This window comes from Hemicordylus capensis, chromosome 4 (genome assembly GCF_027244095.1).
Source record: "Hemicordylus capensis ecotype Gifberg chromosome 4, rHemCap1.1.pri, whole genome shotgun sequence".
Taxonomy (NCBI): domain Eukaryota; kingdom Metazoa; phylum Chordata; class Lepidosauria; order Squamata; family Cordylidae; genus Hemicordylus; species Hemicordylus capensis.
This window is the reverse complement of record NC_069660.1, coordinates 79,527,264-79,548,088: the sequence shown is the minus strand read 5'-3', so window position 1 is coordinate 79,548,088 and position 20,825 is coordinate 79,527,264. Positions and strand designations below refer to the sequence as shown.

The 20,825-nt window shown below is 44.5% G+C and overlaps 1 protein-coding gene across 2 annotated transcripts in view; it reads right to left on the bottom strand.

Annotated features, from left to right (window-relative positions):
• Positions 1-20,825, bottom strand: part of SYPL2 (synaptophysin like 2) — a 29,082-nt gene extending 8,257 nt beyond the window's left edge. The window contains exons 1-4 of one of the 2 annotated variants that reach the window (XM_053251077.1): positions 20,545-20,825; positions 6,463-6,680; positions 6,178-6,249; positions 1,221-1,345 (exon numbers count right to left, since the gene is read on the bottom strand). In XM_053251077.1, coding sequence (XP_053107052.1) covers positions 1,221-1,345; positions 6,178-6,249; positions 6,463-6,680; positions 20,545-20,686 — 557 coding nt within the window. In that variant the 5' untranslated portion in view covers positions 20,687-20,825. The remainder of the gene's footprint in view (positions 1-1,220; positions 1,346-6,177; positions 6,250-6,462; positions 6,681-20,544) is intronic. The other variant, XM_053251079.1, reaches the window with a different exon arrangement.

The window sequence follows — 20,825 nt, the reverse complement described above, 5'->3', positions numbered from 1 at the left end:
GTGCCGCCTTGCCTTAAAGAGTTCCCGATGAAAGGAAAAGAAGCTGGGGGCAGAAGGAACAGTCTGGGAGGTACTGATGTCTCTGGGTAAGGAGGAAGGAAAGGAGGCTGTCAGCTGACAAAGAAAATTGAAGCCCACACACACAAAAAATGAAGGAAAATATATTCTACAGAACTCAGGCTTAAATTAAGATGAGGCATTCTTAATATTTTCATGAGTAAGTTGCCTTAACATTTTTGAAAATAAGTCTCACTCAGTTCAGTGTCTATCTTAATTTGAGCTTTATAAGGTACTCTCATGTATAACTGATTTTGTGCTTTTATTGTGAAGCACAAGAGGACCTCATTATTCATGGTTCCACATATCAGTGGATATTTAATAGACACCTGTTCCTTCCAGTACCCACAGATACTAATGGGTTGAAACCCATGTATCCATGGGTCCTAGAGGGCCGGAAGTGACCTCGGAGGTAACTTCCGAGCTGCCATTTTGTCTTGAGGTAAGAGGAGGATACAGGAGGAGCCATTTGGTTGGTCATTTCCTGGGGTGGGGGTGGATGGCATTTTTTCCATGATTTTCTGTGGTTTGGAGGGCCATTTTGTCCATTGGAGAGCATTCATGGGCACATGGGGGACCCTCAGAGCACACTATAATAAGTCTGGGGCAGTTTGGGGGCATTTTCTGCTTTTTCCCTCCACCCTGGAACCTAACCCCTCGTTACTCACGGTTCCATTCCTCGCAGTAGTAGCTGAGGAAAGGAACCCCTGTGAGTAATAAGGTTCTCCTGCACACAGTTCTACACTTTTCATGACTTGGCCACAGCACTACAGCTGCTCTTCCGTCTGAGGGCCTAAATGGCTAATTTTGAAATACCACCCATTCTAACTTGCAAGGAGCTAATTATTATTAAAATACAACTTTTCAACCAAAAAAAAAGTTCTGGCTTCTGGTTGGCCAGCAGAGCTCTTATGTTGTTTCCTGCAGAGTAATCCTATAGGAATACGTTGAAAAATAGCCCGCACTAATGAACATATCAAGTTGAATCGTATAGCATTTAAAAAGTTTTGTTTTAAGAAATTTAGAGGGAGCCTTGTCAAACACAGGCCCAATAAAGAGTTAAAACAGAACTGTCCTAATTTTCCCTACTAAATTAACAAATAGCTACATTTTCCATCTACACAAAATATATTCTAAGTTGGCACTCAGTGAGATTCTTTTACCTGAAAGGGTATCCAAACTGCACAGTAAGAGCAGTTGTATCTTTAGGGTCTTCATTGCATTTCACAGTAGCCCCTGTTTCTGCACTGAAAGAACCACAGGCTCCAAAGGCAAAAATGGCAAACAGCTGGAGAAAAAAGCAAAGGCGTTTAGAACCAAAAGAGCTCTAGACAGCAATAGTCAAACTGCAGCCAGACACTCCATGCAAGACAATACATATGGCCACACCAACCATTATGAACTGCCCATGGCCACGTCAGAAACTGCAGGCAACAATCCAGAAAAATCAAGAGTTACCTTGGGAATCATAATGGCATTGTGTTGATAAAATCAGTTTGCAAACAAATAAGTGTCACAGTGCAATATCAGTGTCAAGTGATGTGCAAATCATCTGGCAGACTGCTTCCAAAACAACAGTGCAACCCTTTTCCCTGGTGCACTATTTTAAATAATAATAAAATACTCCAAATAAAATGAAAAATGGCAAGAGAGAGAAGCCTTGCCATCTAGGGTTTTCTAGATGTGGAGGCCAGCCTTCTCAGAGGTCACTTCCAGGCTACTGACTAACTCTCTACCATGAGAGAAAAGTCAAACTGGAACCACAGATAGGACCTTTAGACAGAATCACTACTGTCTGAAAGCAAATGTGAACTGAGTTCACTCAGTTCTTTGATTTTCTGGCAAGAACACTGAAAGAGGTCAATTAGTGCCAGACACAAAAAATGGTTTGTATTCTATGAAGACCACCAACTAAAGGTGAGAAAACATTTCTTTTTTCTCTCCACTGTCTTTAGTCCCTGTGAAAAGAACCTCCTAAAAGGTTCTTTTCACAGTCAATCAATCCAGGAGCAAAAGCCACTGTATCCCAAATAAATGTCTGAAACTGATAGTCTCCCTAAATTAGAGTTACTCCAATTTAGCACATCATACTGAGTAAGAAATAAGCATGCATTTGAAATCAGAGAGGCCCAGTAAAAACTGCAAGAACTCAAGACTCATGTACATAAGAACAGATGGTACAGTGCCAGTCTTGGACTTCAATCTAGTATCATTGTATTGAGTATCATCACTGCTATATAAACTTTGCACATTATGAGAGCAAACAAATTTAAGATTTACATAATGACAGTGAGAGAATGGAATGTGTATTCTGCCTTAAAATCCTCAGTTGTGAGTCAACCAATACATCCATATCAAGAGTTTTCTATAAACAAAGGATTTTCCTAGGCACCATGATGGCTCAGAATTTTTTTTTTTAAGTGGGATGTGACAGGCTAGGAGGAATCCAAATCCTTTGTTTCCTTAATAGGTCCAACTTCAGTGCACAAAAAAACCTGTGCAGGGTGTGATCTTATAAGCTGCTGTGCCATGCAGAGGCTACACAGAACTGAAAAGAGGCCTCATAAACTGATGCAAAGCCACCTAATGGTGCAACAGGGAAGTAACTTGCCTAAGGAGCAAGAGGTTGCTGATTCGAATCCCCACTGGTATGTTTCCCAGACTATGAGAAACACCTATATCGGGCAGCAGTGATATAGGAAGGCATCAGCTCATACTGCACAGGTGGAGGCAATGGTAAACCCCTTTGTATTCTACCAAAGACAACCACAGGGCTCTGTGGTCTCCAAGAGTTGACACCAACTCGACGGCACACTTTACCTTTGAACAGATGCAGCATTACATGTGACATAGCGGCAGCAGAAGCTGCCAGCTGCAGCCCAGGTGCCTAAATCAGCACCATGCACAATTGCACTTGGGTAGCAGTGGAAGGAAGGAAGACAACAGGTCCTGTAACAGTTCAGTAGCATCCTAGTTTCCTGTCACTTGTGCAGATCAAAGGTAGTACATCACTGCATACACCTTTCAAGTCATGAGAAGCAATTGTTCCATTTTATTCCACACACTAGTCAGCCCTTATCTGGAGTGATTTATCCAGTTCTAGGCACTGCAATTTAAGGCGGATGTAAATAAATAAAGGTAGGTTCAGAGGAGGGCAATGAAGATGGTAAGGGGTATAGAAAAGAAGCCCTGTGAGGAAAAGTTGCTGGGTATGCTTATCCTGAAAAAGAGAAGACTTGAGGTGGGACATGACAGTGCTTCTCAAATACATGAAAGGCTGACACACAGAGGACAATGACTTGTTCACTACTGCTCCAGGGGGCAGACTAGATCCAGTGGGCTTAAGTTACAGGAGCATAGATTTCAGCTGAACACTAAGAGAAACTTCTTCACTGTAAGAACAGTTTGGCAATGCACCCATCTGCTGAGGATGCTCTAACTCTGGATTTCCTGCCTTGAGCAGAGGGCTGGACCGGATGGCTTACAATACCGCCTCCACCTCTTTGATTTTTTCCTGACAGTTAAATGCTGGAATGTGCCCGGTAGGCAAGGGGTGCAAGCTTTAGCCCAAATCACTGCTTGTACCATACCAATTGAAGATTTTAAAGGCTGATCTGTCCAGAGGAGAGTTACATGAATGACACATGGACATGAGGCAGGTGCCACGGCCATAGCTGGTTATAAAGTATCACAATAGCTTGATTACAATGAAAAACCTTTTTAAAAATGGCAACAAGAACTGATACACACGAGTGCGAAAGGTAGCAGCTATTTTGCAGGATCATGACCTCTTTTGTACAGAGCTCTCACTTGTTCCTATCTCCCGACAAACACACTGCTCTGATCTAATGAGCCTTGTCCAGAGACATTTGCAAGCAGCCAACTGCTTGCCACCCAACACTGCTGGCAGAAATGGAACACAGCATCATGCCAAAAATCTCTTCCTACTGTCTTTCCACTAGCCAGTCGTCACCTGACCCCACCCCACATGAGCTATAGGATTCTGTCTACACTCCAGGAGTTTTGCATTTACTTAGTAGCTAATGATAGCACCAAAGCTGCCACTGAAGCAATCACTATCTCTCAAGGAAAAAGAAAAGAGCAAATTTAAAATGTCACTAAGCTTAAAAAAATAAAAAGGAATAACAGCCTAAGTGCTGACTTGGTGTGGACACATATTTTAACTATCCAAATATAGGGCTAAATCTGAAGATTAATTGCAAAGGGCAGAGTGGACTGGACCTGACAGCAAGTGCATCTAGGAATATATATATACAATTTCTACTAGAGATCCTAGCCCTTGGCCTTAGATTTTTTTAGTTTTCCAAATGTGTCAAACGCCAATACAGCCAAGAAAAAGCTTTTAAACACAGACAAGAAAATTCTGTGTTAAAACAAAATACCACCACAAGTAACCCAGACAAGCCATGCACCATGACAAATGCTTTCACAGTCATAATAAGAAAACATGCACAAGTCCTTACATGGCACAGAAGAATTGAAACTACTTATATCTTTTACCATTCCTCTTCAGTAGTTATTTTTACTAACATTCAAACATTGTTATTGATTCTGTTAAAGCTGTGCTCTGTTTACACCACAGTGCTCAAAACCCATTTCAAGACCCAGAGTCTTATGGGATTAGCAGTCCCCATGCATTTTGCCAAGAAGGTCCACCAGCAGAATTCTGCCTTTCCATTTAAGATGAACACAAATGAAAACCACAGAGGGTTGATTCACAGAACAATGATTCATAGAACCATTATGTCACCAAGAGGAGGGTAAGCTAAAACTCCAAAGTGATTTGACATTTCTCAACAGTCTAGAGAGCTAGGTAGACAGCTACATAATGCAATGAAAAATACATGTGAATGCGCCACATGCCCAAAATGGTGGGGAGGGCAGGATAACCAAAAAGGCAACAACACTGCACTTTTGAAGAGGAATAATCAGTCTGATGATGCTTCACAAATGGCTAGTGCCATTATCTTAAGTCGTTTGTGCTGCATTGTTCCTATGACCCATTGCTTGGAGCCAGCCAATTCATTCACAATGTTCCTATGACCAACTGGCAGGGCTTGATGCACCTGTACAAAAATCACTGCCCTGAAAAAATGCAGCATGGAGAATCAAAGTGCTCAGGAATACCAGGGATCTGGCTTGCATTATTTTATTTTACCGAATATTTTTAATGCAGCCACACTCAAGCCTAATAATCCCATCTAACGACTGCACAACTATATGAAGTGGGTCTGTCAGCCCAGTTATGTTCTCAGATCACACCCCCTCGTCTGCTTTGTGCAACTCTGTAAGTCAAAGACATCAACTACATGTCCCTCAAGGGATGCCATCTGCTTTTTGCAAAAATGTCTCCCTCTCTAAAGAGCTGTTGTACCGCAGATTATGTCAACATTGTGCCAAGATTTAATCTGGCTAAAAACAATAAATATTACCAGAATAATATAAGATTAATATCCCAGAACAGATCCTATACTTTTTTCTATAGAGAGGATATGGATTTGCTTGCTTTTATGAACCATATTTTATATTCAGGCCCAAATAAGATTCATTAATTTTCTCTTCTCACAATAAATATTGCTTTAATCATCCCAATGATGAAAAAAATTGAGTGTTCTCATGGAAATGAACCACTAAAGATTAGTCCCTCCACATTTGGGCTCCAAACTGGGGACTAAATAAGTCCTGGGCTTCTAATCTCCCCTTGGGAAGTCTGAGAAGAGAGAGAGAGAATTTGTGAGCTCAGGGACAAGTTAAGACGTGGTATGTGCAGGATCAGAGCTCCAGAAAGGTTAAACCCGCCGGAGTGAAATGTGAGCACTGCTAATGCCAGCTCCAACACATACCCCAGTCCATAAATCCAGACTCCTTGCACATACAAGGATTGCCTTAGAGGGCACTCCTTTCCAGCTTGCTTCTTCACCCTGCCCCAATTCCTCAGGCAAAAGTCACCCCCCCCACTTCCAATAAACCATGTGGCCCTTTCCTCTCTGCAACTTCCCCAATTCCCAGGGCAGCACCAATGCATCAGGTCATGTTACCCCCCTCTCCCGCTACTGAAATAGGAAGAGCCTGAAAGTTGCACGAGATGGCAAAACTTACCCACTCCAGCACCTTAATGAATCCCAGGGGCTCCTCCAGGCGGCCCCAACGCAGCCCCAAAAGCAGCTGGGCCTGGTGAGGAAAGCAAAAGGGGAGGGAGAGAGAAACAAGGGCAGGGAGTTCAGGTCAGCCAGGAGGGAAAGCAAAAAGGGGGAGGAGGAAGAGGAGGATGGGGCGGGGGGCGCCAGGAAGAGACTGAGAGAACAATGCGGAGGGGGACGGGTAGGAAGAGCGTGAAGGAAAGGCGGGGAGAATGAGAGAAACCAGCAAGGAAGGGGGCCCTACCGCCTGGCTTCGGGGGTCCTTGTCCCTCGCTGCTCCCGCCGTCTGGGCGCTGGGCTCGGACATGCTTGGAAGGGGGCTGGTCGATGCGTGTGCAGCCGAGCGGAGCACAGCTTTCTCTCCACTCCTGGGCTTGGACGGAGGGCTGGTCCAGGCGAGAGCAGGGCGAGACGGCGGCGGGGCTGGCGGCGACCGGGGCGGCTGCTCCCTCCTGTCCGCAGCTGCGAGAAAAAAAGCCCCGACGAAACTCCTGTCAAACTCGCAAGGGAAAGTGAGCGCGTCACGTGGCGGCGGCGGCGGGCAGAAGAGCTCGCGCGCATGGAGCTGGCCTCAGCAGCTGCGAGCAGCGCCCGCCTGCCGTCGCGGGGCAAGGAGGGGGCTCCTCCTCGAGGGGGCGGGGAGATGGCAAGGCCCCCTCGTCGTAAGAAGAGGAGGGCACGGTCATCGCTTTGCCTTCCCAGTTTGCCGGCGGCGGCGGTCCGAGTACACCTGGCTTGTTTCTTGATACACACGTATGGATCCAGTATGGGAATGCTATCCAACTTTCTCTCACGCACGCGGAGCCTGGATGGCGCGCATTTTATTACTGACAGAGCAAGGCAGAGCCCCGGCGCGGCAGTCCGATAACTAGAACACGGAAGAGGAGAGCGATAGTCTCAAAAAATTAAATGCATGCTGAAGGGAAACGTGCGTTTAAGAGAACACTTCGAAAGCTATTTTACTGCTCAGTGCATGTCTGAAAAAATACAATATAAAGCAATCGGTTTCTCCTCCCCCGTGAATTCATACCACTTTATTCTCTCTTTTCTCCCCACATCCAACAATTAGTTTGTGCATATTCTACATAATGCACATTATCACTGGAGGCCAGCCTTAAAACAATATTGTCTGCCTTCATGCTGAACCATTCAAAAGACTGGTTCACATCACATCTCCATCTCAAAGTTACTGTGAAGTCACTGTTGTTGTTTGTTTGTTTGTTTGTTTAAAGTATATTAATTCAGTGTCAATTATCAGGCAAGACTGACTCAAAGATCCTAAATACACTGGGGCCCTTTGTATGATCTTTTCCAACAACTGGGTGGAAAATGTCACTTTGTGATGATTTATTTTATTTAAAACATTTATACCCCACCCCTCCAGTACATTACTGCTTGAGGTGGCTCACAACATTTATAAAACAGTTACAAGATAAAATCAGACTAATAAAATTAACAAAATTAAACAAGTTAAAAATCCAGGCTAAAACCACAATCAAAATTAGCTTTTAAAATTCCAAATTAAAATCTTAAAGCTAAAAACTAAGAATTATAAAAACTAAAACTAAAGAACCTACCAGAGATACACAACAGGTGCAACATTAAAAAGCCTCTTTTAAAAGATGTGTTTTAGTTGTTTCTTAAAAATACTGAGAGAGGGAGCATGGCGAAGCTTTTCAGTTAGGGCATTCCAAAGCCAAGGGGCCACAACCGGAAAGGCCTTGTCTCTAGTCCACGCCAATCAGATCTCTGTTAGTGGCAGGGCCTGAGATGACGAGTGGAGGGCTCTGGCAGGTTCATATGGGCAAATGCGGTCTGACAGGTACCATGGCCCCAAGCCGTGTAGGGCTTTAAAGGTCAATACCAGCACCTTGAATCTAGCCCAGAAGCAGTCTGGTAGCCAATGAAGCTGACACAGGATGGGTGTAATACTTGTGAAGCGATTTGCACCCACGAGCATCCTTGCGGCAGCATTCTGAACCAACTGAAGCTTCCGAACCATCTTCAAGGACAGCCCCACGTAGAGCACATTGCAGTAGTCCAATCTGGACATTACCAAAGCATGAGTGACTGAGGTCAGGTCCAACTTCTACCAGTAGGATTACAGCTGGCACACCAGCCGTGGCTGGTAAAATGTACTTCTGCACACTGCTTCCACCTGTGCCTCCAAGGACAGTGTTGGGTCCAGAAGCACCCCCAAGCTGCGGACTTTGTCTTTCAGAGGGAGTGGGACCCCATCCAAGACCAGATTTACCTTACTACTCAGGTCAGTTCTACCAGCCCAGAACACTTCCATCTTAACTGGATTAAGTTTAACTTGTTTGCCCCCATCCAGTCCAGAACAGCCTCCAAACCCCGGTTTAGAGCATCCACTGCCTCCCTGGTGTCTGCTGAGTTAAATGATGGGTAGAGCTGGGTGTCATCAGCATACTGATGGCACTGCAGCCCACACCTATGGATGACCTCTCCCAGAGGTTTCATGTAAATGTTAAACAGCATGGGGGACAGAACAGATCCCTGTGGCACCCCATAGGCCAAAGGCCAAGGGGTGGAACAAGCATCCCCCAGCACCACCTTCTGAGTATGACCCCCGAGGTAGGAGTGGAGCCACTGTATAACCATGCCCCCAAGTCCCAACCCAGAGAGACATCCCAGAAGGATACCATGGGAGATACCATGATGAAGGAAAGTCATCTTAAGAGCCTTTTCTCAGTTCACCATCTGTGAAATGGTGTAAGGAAAGTGTAAACATCTTATCATAATCCACTTCATATTGCTGAGAAAACGAATTAGATAATAAAGACAGTATCACTTTACACTCCTTAACATTTTCTCCCAAGTGAGCTTCACTGGCCAAGTCCAATATGCTATTTAACATTTAGCCTCATTCCGTGCAATTAAAAAAGAGGAACGCAAAATAAATACTCATAACAAAATACTCATAAATACCAGACATTTTATCTACTGTTACTAGAGAAAGGCATGGTGTTTTTCTGGTGATGCAGTGTTCTTGTGAAATAATTCTCACTGAAGTACTTAAACATGCCTATCACAATAGAAGTACCCCAAATACCTGTATTTGGCATGTTAAATCACCCAGAATAAAGGAGTACTGCAGTGTCTAATTTCTCCGTGGATACACACCAAAGTTGTTCTTGAATTCACTAAACACAACTGAACTCAAATCTGAGTAAAGGCAAAATGAAAAACATGTTGACTTCCTAATGATTTCCTAACAAAAACAACACCTCACTGAATAATTTGATTCATTTTGGAAGACACTGGCTGAGATCCAGACTAAATTACTCCTGAGTAGCTGTATTGAAACTAACTATTTATTTAACACATGTACGTACTGCCCTATATAAAATCCCAGGGCAGTTTATAATTTAAATAATTAAAACCTAAATATCATATACAACAGATTAAAATTACCATAAATAAAACCTTAAAACTAGTCCCTTAGAGTAACTCCTGAGTACTACTGCTGAGTAACTTAGTCAGAGGTGCTCTTACCCCTGGACTTTGGGACCGAAGTCCAGGGCCTCCACAGCTCCTAGGGGCCCCCAAATCCTCTTTAGTCTATCCGAGGTGGTCGCCCGGCCAAGCATGATGATGCTTAATTGGGGTGGGGGAAGGGCTCCAAAGGCCTTTAGGTCCAGGCTCCAAAAATTACCTAGGTGTACCTCTGAATTTAGTCTAGATATTTCCTTAGCATTCCACCCCAGTGCCATCACATGCCAATCCAGTCAAAGATAGTCCAATGGCAAAACATTTCAAAGACTGCAAATAACATCCTAGAAGATTAAAATCAGTCAGATATTAAGCAACTTTTCTTTAAGGGCTTATGCTTGCAGTCTTTCCACCTGGTCAATGTGTGACCAAGTCAAATTTTAGCCTCTGCACAGTATTCTGACAAGTCTGTTTATAAAAGGAGACTTAGCAATACATATTACACATGAGTGGGATCTATTTAAAATATTTATTTTCCTTTCCCCTTGAAACTAGGATGTCTTTCAATAATTAACCTTTTAATGTGGTGATTCTCTTTATTTAGCGGGGGAGAGTAACTGGCCCTGTCCACCCCCAGCACAGTACCTCCAGTGACTGTTGCTGGTGTCTATCTTATGTTTCTTTTTAGATTGTGAGCCCTTCGGGGACAGGGTTCCATCTTATTTGTTTGTTATATTTTTGTGTAAACCGCCCTGAACCATTTTTGGAAGGGTGGTATAGAAATCGAATGAATGAATGAATGAATGATAATCAAGAAGAAGTCTAAACCAGATGACATTCAACTCCTAATGGAGAGTAAAATAATGTTTATATGAACATGTTTCAGTTTATTCCCTGGTCAGGACCTCCCAAATGCTGAACTTCTGAGGGAAGAGGATTCCAAAGAATCAGAGCCACAAATGTACCTCATCTTTGCACTTGGTTCAAATTGCTCCTGGCTCTCAGGGAATAGGTTTGTTCTCTTGAAGCCAAGGTGACTAACCTGGAAAAGCTCAGAGAGGCAGAGAGGTATGTGGACAAGACCTTCAGGGATGTGACAGAGGTATCCCACTCCCAGGCCGATGTCTGCTCTGCTGTCATGGAGAATGGCGGTCTTGGGAAAGGAGGACATCATTTGCTCCCTTAGAAAGGACCCCTTCCTTGGGTGATGTGCCCATATCTTCTCACACAGAGGATACGCCTCTGGGGGTTGGGGGCCCCTAGTAGTGGGCAATTTTTTCATTAAGGGCATAGAGAGATGGGTTTGTGATGCACATGTAGACTGCACAGTGACTTGCCTGCTGGTGCAAAGGTTGCCGACATCACCAACATCTAGCTAGACTGTTAGGCAATGCTGGGGAGGAATCAGCTGTCTTGATGCATGTCGGCACCAACCATGTTGGGAAATGTAGTCGGAGGATCCTGGAAGCCAAATCTAGGCTGCTGGAAAGCATATTGAAGTCCAGGACCCCCAGGGTAGTGTTCTCTGAAGTGCTACCTGTTCCGTGTGCAGGGCCAGTGAGACAGAGAGAGCTGAAGGGTCTCAATGCATGGATGAGACGGCGGTGTTTAGAGGAGAGGTTTAGATTTGTTAGGCACTGGAATACATTATGGGGCAAGCAAAGCCTATACAAAAGGGACAGACTGCATTGGAACCAAGACAGAACCAGACTGCTGGCGCTTAAAATCAAAAAGGTCAGAAAGCAGCTTTTAAAATAATGCCTGGAGGATTGTTGACAGGAACTGGGTGATATCTCATAGTGGGCATAATGGAAACCTGGTGGATCAGTGAGAAGCAGTGGGGCAGTTATTCCTGGATACAAACTAAACAGAAAGGACAGGGATGGGTGGATTGGGAGTCAGTTAGCAATGTATGTTAAAGACGGGATAGAATCAACAAGCTAGACAAACTAGGAGGACTGGAGTCCTCCACAAAAACATCATGGGTGACAATACAAGGAAAATGTGTTACTAGGGATGTGCTACAACCCTCCGGATCAAAATGCAGACAGTGACCTGGAGTTGGGGAAGCAAATCAGAAAGGAGTCAAAGAGAGACAGAGCTGTAATAATGGGTGACCCATTATGCCCACACATAGACTGTGCAAATTCACGTACAGGTATTGACAGAGAGGCCAAATTTCTAGTCATACTAGATGACTGTGACTGATGGCTGCAGAACCAACCAGAGAGAAAGTGACCTTGGATTTAATCCTGAGTGGTGCCCAAGACCTAGTACAAAATGTCAGAGTTGAAGAACTACTGGGGAATAACATAAGAACATAAGAACAGTCCTACTGGATCAGGCCCAAGGCTCATCTAGTCCAGTATCCTGTTTCGCACAGTGGCCCACCAGATGCCGCTGGAAGCCACAGGCAGGAGTTAAGGGCATGCCCTTTCTCCTGCTGTTATAACCCTGCAACTGGTACTCAGAGGCATCCTGCCTTTGAGGATGTGAATAGTGACCATAGTGTGCTCCAATTCAGCTTATGTGTGAGTGGAGCACTGCCAAGGAAATCCAACACAGATGCGTTGGACTTCAGAAGAGGAAACTTCTCAAAAATGAGGGGACTGGGGAAAAGGAAGCTGAAAGGGAAAATCAGGAGGGTCAAATCACTCCAGAAAGCATGGAACTTATTCAAAACCACAATAATAGAAGCTCCGTTGGAACGTAGGAGGAGGAAAGGTATCACCAAGTTCAGGAGGACATCAGCGTGGCTAACAAGTAGAGTCATGGAAACTATAAAAGGAAAGATGACTTCTTTCAGAAAATGGAAATCCTGCCCAAATGAAGATAACAGAAAGGAACATAAACTCTGGCAAAAGAAATGCAAGGAGACAATAAGGGATGCAAAAAACATTTTTTGAGGAACATATAACTAGAAGTGTCAAGGGGAATAACAGATGTACTACTTTTCTGAGGTCATTTACCTCAAGAAATGGGTGCAATTGGTGTTATCAGCCAAAGCTGATAAAAGGAATCTCTGGCCAATGCCTCAACCTGGGACACCAGGGAGATGTTTATGTCCAGAAGCTCCCCCAGACTGCATACCTGTTTCTTCTGGGGAAGTCTGACCCCATCCAGAACAAGCAGATCAAAATCATCTCCCAAGTTCCGACCCGCACAATAAGTACCTCTGTCTTATCTGGTTTCAGCCTCAGTTTGTTATCTCTCATCCAGCCCATCACTGCCTCCAGGCAGGCATTTATGGAGGTTATGCCTTCTCCTGATGATGCTGACATGGGGGGGGGGGGGGGAAGAGTGTCATCAGCATACTGATAACACTCTGCACCAAATCTCCTGTTGATCTCTCCCAGCGGTTTCATGTAGATGTTAAACAACATGGAGACAATATGGAGCCTGGAGGGTCACCATACCAAAGTTCAGGTTTTGAAAAACAACAGTCCCCAAGGGACACCATCTAGAAATCTGCCCAAGAGGTAGGAGTGGAACCAATGGAAAGCAGTGCCACCCACCCCCAACCCCCCTCAGACACTCCAAAAAGATACTGCGGTCAATAGTATCGAAAGCCGCCGAGAGGTCCAAAAGGACCAACAAAGTCACACTCCCTCTGTCAATTCCCAATTGGAGATCATCCATCAAGCCAACCAAGGCAGTCTCCACTCCCATAGCCCACCCAAAAGTCAGTCTGAAAAGGGTCTAGATAATCAGTTTCATCCAAGACTGCCTGGAATTAGGAGGCCACCACCCTCTCAATTGCCATGCCCAACCATGGAAGGTTGGAGACAGGCCTGTAATTGCTTAAATCTGAGGGATCCACTGCAGGCTTCTTCAGAAGAGGTCTAATAATTGTCTCTTTAAGGCAAGGGGACATCCTGCCCTCCCTTAGAGAAGCTTTCATGATCTCTACTAGGTTTTCTACAACAATCTAGGCAGCTTGTCCACATCCTCATGAGTCACAAACTGGAAATGATCCAGCCTGACCACATAAGAGGAGTCACTGGACACCTCTGATTCAGATACTGCAGTAACTGTGGGGTCTAAATCCAAGTCGGCCCAAATATGAGATATTTTATCCACAAAAAAACCTCATTAAACACATCACAGCAGGTAATAGATGGTTCCAAGATCTGATTCAAGGGCAGAGGGGCACTTACTAGCCCTCTCACAACCCTAAACAACTTCACTGGATGTGAACTTATGGACACAATACGGGCTGAAAAGAATTGCTTCTTTGCCTGTATTGCCAGAGCATAGATCTTCAAATGTACTCTGTGTTGTAATCTGTCGGATTTGAGTTGAATCTTCTTCCACTTGCGCTCCAGTCATCTGCCTCACCGCTTCAGCCCCTGTAGTTCTTCCGTATACCAAGGGACCAATTTTGAAGCGGGTCGGAGAGGATGCTTAGGAGCGATTATGTCTACTGCCCTGGTGAGTTTGCTGTTCCAATTCTCCACCAGGGCATCAACAGGATCACCTGCAGAGCCAACACTAAATCCCTCCAAGGCTTCTTGGAACCTTACTGGATTCCTAACTTTCTCGGGCGGACCATTCTAATGGAGCCCTCATCCCTGCAAAGATGGGGTGTGACTGTGAGTCCAACCTTAACCAGATGGTGGTCTGTCCATGACAATGGGGAAATCACAGGAGTCCCCGCCCATGGAACACCACCCTGATCAGAGCGAAAGACTAGATCAAGCGTGTGACCAGCAACGTATGTCGGTGCCAAGACCCCTTGAGATAGGCTCATAGTTGTCATGGCTGCTATGAACTCCTGAGCCGCTCCGGATTGGTCCCAAAGTGTACACTGAAGTTCCCCAGCACCACAAGCCTGGGGGACTCCAATGCCAAACCCAAGACCAAGTCTGTCAGCTCAGTTAGGGACTCCATTTGGGCAGCGGGAAGATCGGTACACCAACAGAAGTCCCAGTATATCCCTGGTCCCCAAATTTAGGAATACACTTCAATATGGCCAGACACTTCAACAGGGATCCTGGTCAGGGAGAGGTTATTCTTATAGACCATAGCCACTCCACCTCCCCGCCCACAACACTAGACCTGCTCTTGCTTGTATGCACACTAGTACATTTGTATGCACTTGTCTTTACCCCACACACTAGCTTGTATAGGTTTTAAAGGGGCTTGGACAAATTCATGGAGGACAGGTCTACCAATAGCTACTAGTTTGGTAGCTATAGGCTATCTCCAGCCAGGGACATAGCTAGGGGAGAGGGGGCCCATGTTCACTCCTCTCTCAGGTGGCCACTCGGAGTGAGGGAGATAATGAAGAAAATAGGGAGTGGAGCCTGGGGACCCTCAGGAGCTGGGGGCCCCAGGCTCTCTGAACCCCTTTGCTCAATTATAGCTACACCCCTGCCTCCAGCCTCAAAGGCAAGATGCCCCTGAATTAGGGATGTGCTCGGAACCATTCCAGAGGCGGCAGGGGTGTTCCCTTAAGGGCAGGGGAGGGTGTACTTACCCCTCCCGCCACAGTTCCCCTGCTGGCACTCCGCTGTATCAAAGACCCTCCGGGCGGCTCCCTGCCACCCCGTTGCCATTCTCGGCTGGAAGTGGCTGGAAGTACCAGGCGCACGTGTGCCCGTTGCATGCACATGCACCTGTCTGCCGTGCATACTCACACACATGATGGGCACACGCACGCCCGGTACTTCCGGCCACTTCCAGCCAAGGACGGCAATGGGGTGGCAGGGAGGTACGCTGCCACTTCAAAGGGCTTTGATACAACGGAGTGCCAGCAAGGGAAATGCGGCGGGAGGGGTAAGTGCACCCTCCCCCACCCTTAAGGGAACACCCCCCACTGCCTCCGAAAGCCAAAATGGTCCCAGTGGCCTAAACGTTTCAGAGGCCTCTATAATGGCCTCCGAAACGTTTCAGGCACATCCTTACCCTGAATACCAGTTGCAGGGGAGTAACGGCAGGAGAGAGGGCATTCCCTCATCTCTTGCCTGGCTGTGGGCTTCTCTGAGGCATCTGGTGGGTCACTGTGTGAAAAAGCCTTGGCCTGATCCAGCAGGGCTATTCTTATCTCTGCTGATGCTATTTTGCAGGGGGCTAGCACTCAGAGCAAGCCTTCACCTGATGACAATAAGGAATAACTTGTATGCAGAAAGAAGCTCCTAAGGTAGAATCATCACATTTTAGAGCTGGAAATGGGGGTCTTCCAGTCCATTTCCCTGCTCAATGCAGTAAACTGCTACAGTGTTCCTGAAAGATGGCTGTCCAGGTATATTGGATCTATGCCACTCAGGACTTTAAATGTTAAAACCAGTACCCTGAATTGTGACTGGAAAGTAACATATAGCCTGGTGCAATTCCTTCAAAATAACATTATACATTCATGGTGTGTCTTATCCCAGTTAAAAAAACTGCCACACTTTGAGGGCAACCTCAAGTGTTCATTGAAGTGTATCAGTGGGTACTAGTCTTGTGGCTATAGGCCACCGCCAGCCTCAGAGGCAAGATGCCTCTCAATACCAGTTGCAGGGGAGCAACAGCAGGAAGAGAGGGCATGCCCTCACCTCTTGCTTGTGGGATTCCCAGATGCATCTCGTGGGCCATTGTGTGAGACAGGATGCTGGACTAGATAGGCCTTGGGTCTGATCCAGCAGGGCTGTTCTTATTCATGAGATTTGTGCAAGCCCACAAATAGTCTGCAGTATTGCCCACAGCATAATAAAATATGCTAACTAGATAAAATATTGCATTTTCCCAGCTACAAGATGTTATTGCTCAGTGCTGGAAATATGGGCTAGCCCAGACTTTGGGAAATGCCTATAACGGGCAGCAGTGATATAGGAAGATACTGAAAGGCATCAGCTCATTCTGCATGGGAGGAGGCAATGGTAAACCCCTCCTGTATTCTACCAAAGAAAACTACAGGGCTCTGTGGGTGCCAGGAGTCGGAATCAACTTGACGGCACACTTTATCTTTACCTTTACAATATAAACAGAACTTAAAGGAAAATGCATAGGTTGTACACAACAGATGAACTTAACTTAAGCACATTTACCACTGTGCTTAAGTTATCAGCATCAAAAGTTTAAATATATTAATGAGAGGGATGGAAATGTATACTGTTCTGGAAGTGATATCATTATGGGATGTATACCTGGATGCATATCTGCATCGACTCTATGCCACCCTGAAACATTGTTCCCATTCCAACATCAGAAAGCACACACACAGCCCCTATTGCTAATCTGGATATTCAGTTGGAAAACCCATGCATGCAGCACTCTGTCGCTTAAGTGGATCCTGAGTCAGAAAAGTGATCAGTATTTGCACAGAAGCCTACTCCCATGTTGGATCTCCTTTGCTGGACTGGGGTGCCTGAGCTTTTCATAACCACACCTTATTTCCCACCAGCCCCACAACACTGGACAAGGAGTTGTGAGGTGATGTAGCTATCTTCCACAAGATGACAATACCAGTGTAAGACACCACCCAGATAAAGCTATTTAAGGAAAGTATAATACATAAGCAAATAGGATTCTGATGTGTATTGAATCTGTAACCAGAACGGAATTGTACTGTAACCAATACTGCCAGGCCAGCTGTTAACCATTTGGCTGGCATGATGTCATCCAACTGCCTATACAGGGTTGCCATCTCTTTTCTTTTCTTCTCTTCTCTTGAGCATTAACAGTTCAATAACTGACAGAATTCATAAAATTACACTTTCCCTATTACTCCATCTCCATATTTGCAAACGACAGTCCTGCGCCTGTCTTATAGAGGTGCTTATGTTCCAGTTACTGGAATGTATTGTACATGGGGCTGCCTGTGAAGACTACTTCGAACTTCAGCTGGTGCAGAAATGTAGTGGCTAAGTTTCTGGTTGACACTAGCAACTGGGAATCTCTCTCTCTCTCTCTCTCTCTCTCTCTCTCTCTCTCTCTCTCTCTCTCTCTCTCTCTGGTGTTGCAGTAGCTCTATTGGCTTCCCACTTGTTTCCAAGCATAATGGGACCAGGGTATTTGAAGAACCACTTATTTCCATAAAAATATGCCTGGGAATGGAGATCCATAAGGCCCTTTTCTCACCACCCCCATCTTTAGAGATGAGGTGGCAATAGAGGAGAGGGCCTTCTCAGTGGAAGCAGCCCATTATGGGATGTCCTTCCTAGAGTGGTTCACTTACCACTTTCTTTAGTAAACGTTACATGAGAGTAAGATCTTTTTATTTGCCCAAGCCTTCTTCAATTGTTAGTTTTCTGTTTTCAGCCAATAATAAATTTGATAATAGTCTACTGATAATCTTTGTAGAGATCATTTTGTTCTTTTATTTACTGCAGTTATTAATTTCCTGCTAATGTTTCCAATTACGCCTATTTGGTTTCCTTTTATTTGTTGTTATATATTTATTCTCATATCTGATTTTATTGCTATTATTGTTAGCTGTTTTGAGACTCTGTCTTGAACTGAAAAGCAGAATACAATTTTTTTAAAATGTAAAATAAGCTTGATTTTGCTATTTTGCTGATAAAATTAAATTCTGAAAACATCTGAGGAGCAAGATGTTGCATGACAGACAAAATGCACAATGTATTGCACCTAAATGCAAAAGTTTCATGTTTGAAGCTCTTTGATGTTGAAATTTTCAAAATGTTCTTTTGCAGAACATGCCACCAAATTCACAAAAATCTTTGTTCATTTAAAAAACCAAGTGTACACATCTGCCCTCCCAAATGGCCAGGCCTACAAAATAAAATCTAGAATTCTAGCATTAAAAACATCCAAAGTTTCGCTACCTAGCAACACTGCTAATCCTTGTATAGCTAGGTTGATCTTGCTAAACCATAAGATATGACAGCACGTACAAAACATAATGTATGAGAATGACGCTATTAGGCCTGCCTTGCCATTTAGTAGGAGCCAACCAGGCTGCCAATCTGGACTCTCTCCAAGTGGAGTTAATTATTTTCTCCCTGGTACCAGCTCATGTCATTCTATTAATAAGATAGTAACTTAGAGGTAGGATTTGATTGGTCAGTTTGCTTGCATCTCTTTTTCAGAGACACTAAACTGATGCTAGTAGGAGCTATGGATTGATCCCTCACTCTTATAAAAATTAAACCCTATTTTTTACATTGTGCTCTTAATAATAAGGCATCTAGACAATGATTATTTAATGTCATTACTTTGCATACCACAGTGTCCACATTGCACTCATTGATGGATATTGAGTGATTGATTAAGTGCTGTCAAGTCGGTGTTGACTCCTAGTGATCACATAGATACATTCTCTCCAGGATGATCTGTCTTCAACTTGGCCTTTAAGGTCTCTCAGTGGTGCGTTCATTGCTGTCATAATCGAGTCCATCCACCTTGCTGCTGGTCATCCTCTTCTTCTCTTTCCTTCAACTTTTCCCAGCATTATGGACTTCTCAAGAGAGCTGGGTCTTCACATAATGTGTCCAAAGTGTGATAGGTTGAGCCTGGTCATTTGTGCCTTGAGTGAAAATTCTGCATTGATTTGTTCTCTGATCCATTTGTTTGTGATATATAAAATTGTGACACTTCATCTTGCTAAGGTAAAGTGTGCCAGAGAAACATGCACTGAGTCAGAGGGGACATCAGGAAATAGCAGGGCTAGTAAAGTTTAGTCATCTCTGTAGCTGACTTTGAACAAAGGAGTGCAACAGGAAATTGCTATCAAGCTCCCAGTGCAACTACTGCTTTTACATGGAAGTTTAAAACAGACCTGATCTCAGCTGAGACCATAAGCAGTGAAATGGGGGTGATCACAGAGAATAAACCCTTGGAAGACAGTCAAAGAAGGACAGTTCTAACACCAGACACTATTCCTTCCTTAGTTTTTACTGTGCAGGTGCTGAATGAGGGAGAATTACATGCATACTTTGAAAATAGATGCTACTAATGAACAGAGCAGGCATTTCAATAGAGTCTCATTCTGGCTTTCTTCACCCACTGCATACACAAATCCATCATTTCCTGTCATAGTTAACAAAGCAACAACTTTGATGAAGCCGAGACCATTTTACAGTTTAAATCAAGTGCTCTGAAAATCCACAAACACTGTTCTCTAAGCAGGGCTCAGAGAGTAGTCATATTGATCACTCTTGAAATAAACACCCTGCTCTGTCTACAGGCCCACATAACCTTCCCTATTCATGCACTTACAGGCCCAATTCAGATGTAATAAATCATGGTTTGTCATGATGAGAACGAGTAATGGTGAACCAACAGGCTTGCATACTCCCTCCTCTTCTTCCTTCATGAACAGAGCAAAAAATTAGAAGCTTCTAGTTTGTGGCAAACCATCATTCGACATTTCATCTGGATACAGCAAACCATGTTTTCCCTTCAAACTGAGATCCCAGACTGACAGAGCTGCTAATTTCTTCTCACACAGAGAGAGAGAGAGTATATGAGCATACAGCAGGCAAAGAACCTTAAACAAGGAATATAGTGGAAGGAGTGGAGCTCACAAAGTAATCTTTTATTTGGGGGTAGGGGTGTTACAAGCATATCCTTATTTTAATCTGTGAAATTTTTAAGGGAATACAAATGGAGAGCTCATCACACTCGGAGAGTCATCATATAGCACAGGGGTTCTCCAACTTGGGTCCACAAGATGCTGTTGGACTCCAACTCTCATCATCCCCAGCCATAATAACCTTTGGCTGGGGATGCTGGGAGTTGCAGTCCAACATCTGGGGACACAAATTTGAGCATTCATGTGTGGCTCCCACCACACCGCAAACCACTTCGAAGTCAAACCACTTCCAAAACACACACCACCTCCATTTGTTCCAAGTCCAACCCCCTACTTTTTAATTCTCAGATATTGCTCTTCTCTTTATTTTCTTGCCAATTCTTGTGAACTCACATTTTGTCTCCTCTATAGTAGGCTGTTCATTCCAAAAGAGAAAAATTGTAGCTTCTGCTCCTTGCCCTTTTAATGCACCATCATCACCATGTAGGGATCCACAGGGTGTCACTGCATTCCTTGCTCCAGGATTATGCTCCATTTTCAGAGATGGACAAGGACTTTCTGCATCTAAAAGGCCTTTTCACAATTAGGCCCAATGCCATCCCCAGAAGCTAGGCCTAGCCACAAATGCAGACCTAGGCCCAAACAAAACCCACATGAAGGTTGAAATGGTCTAC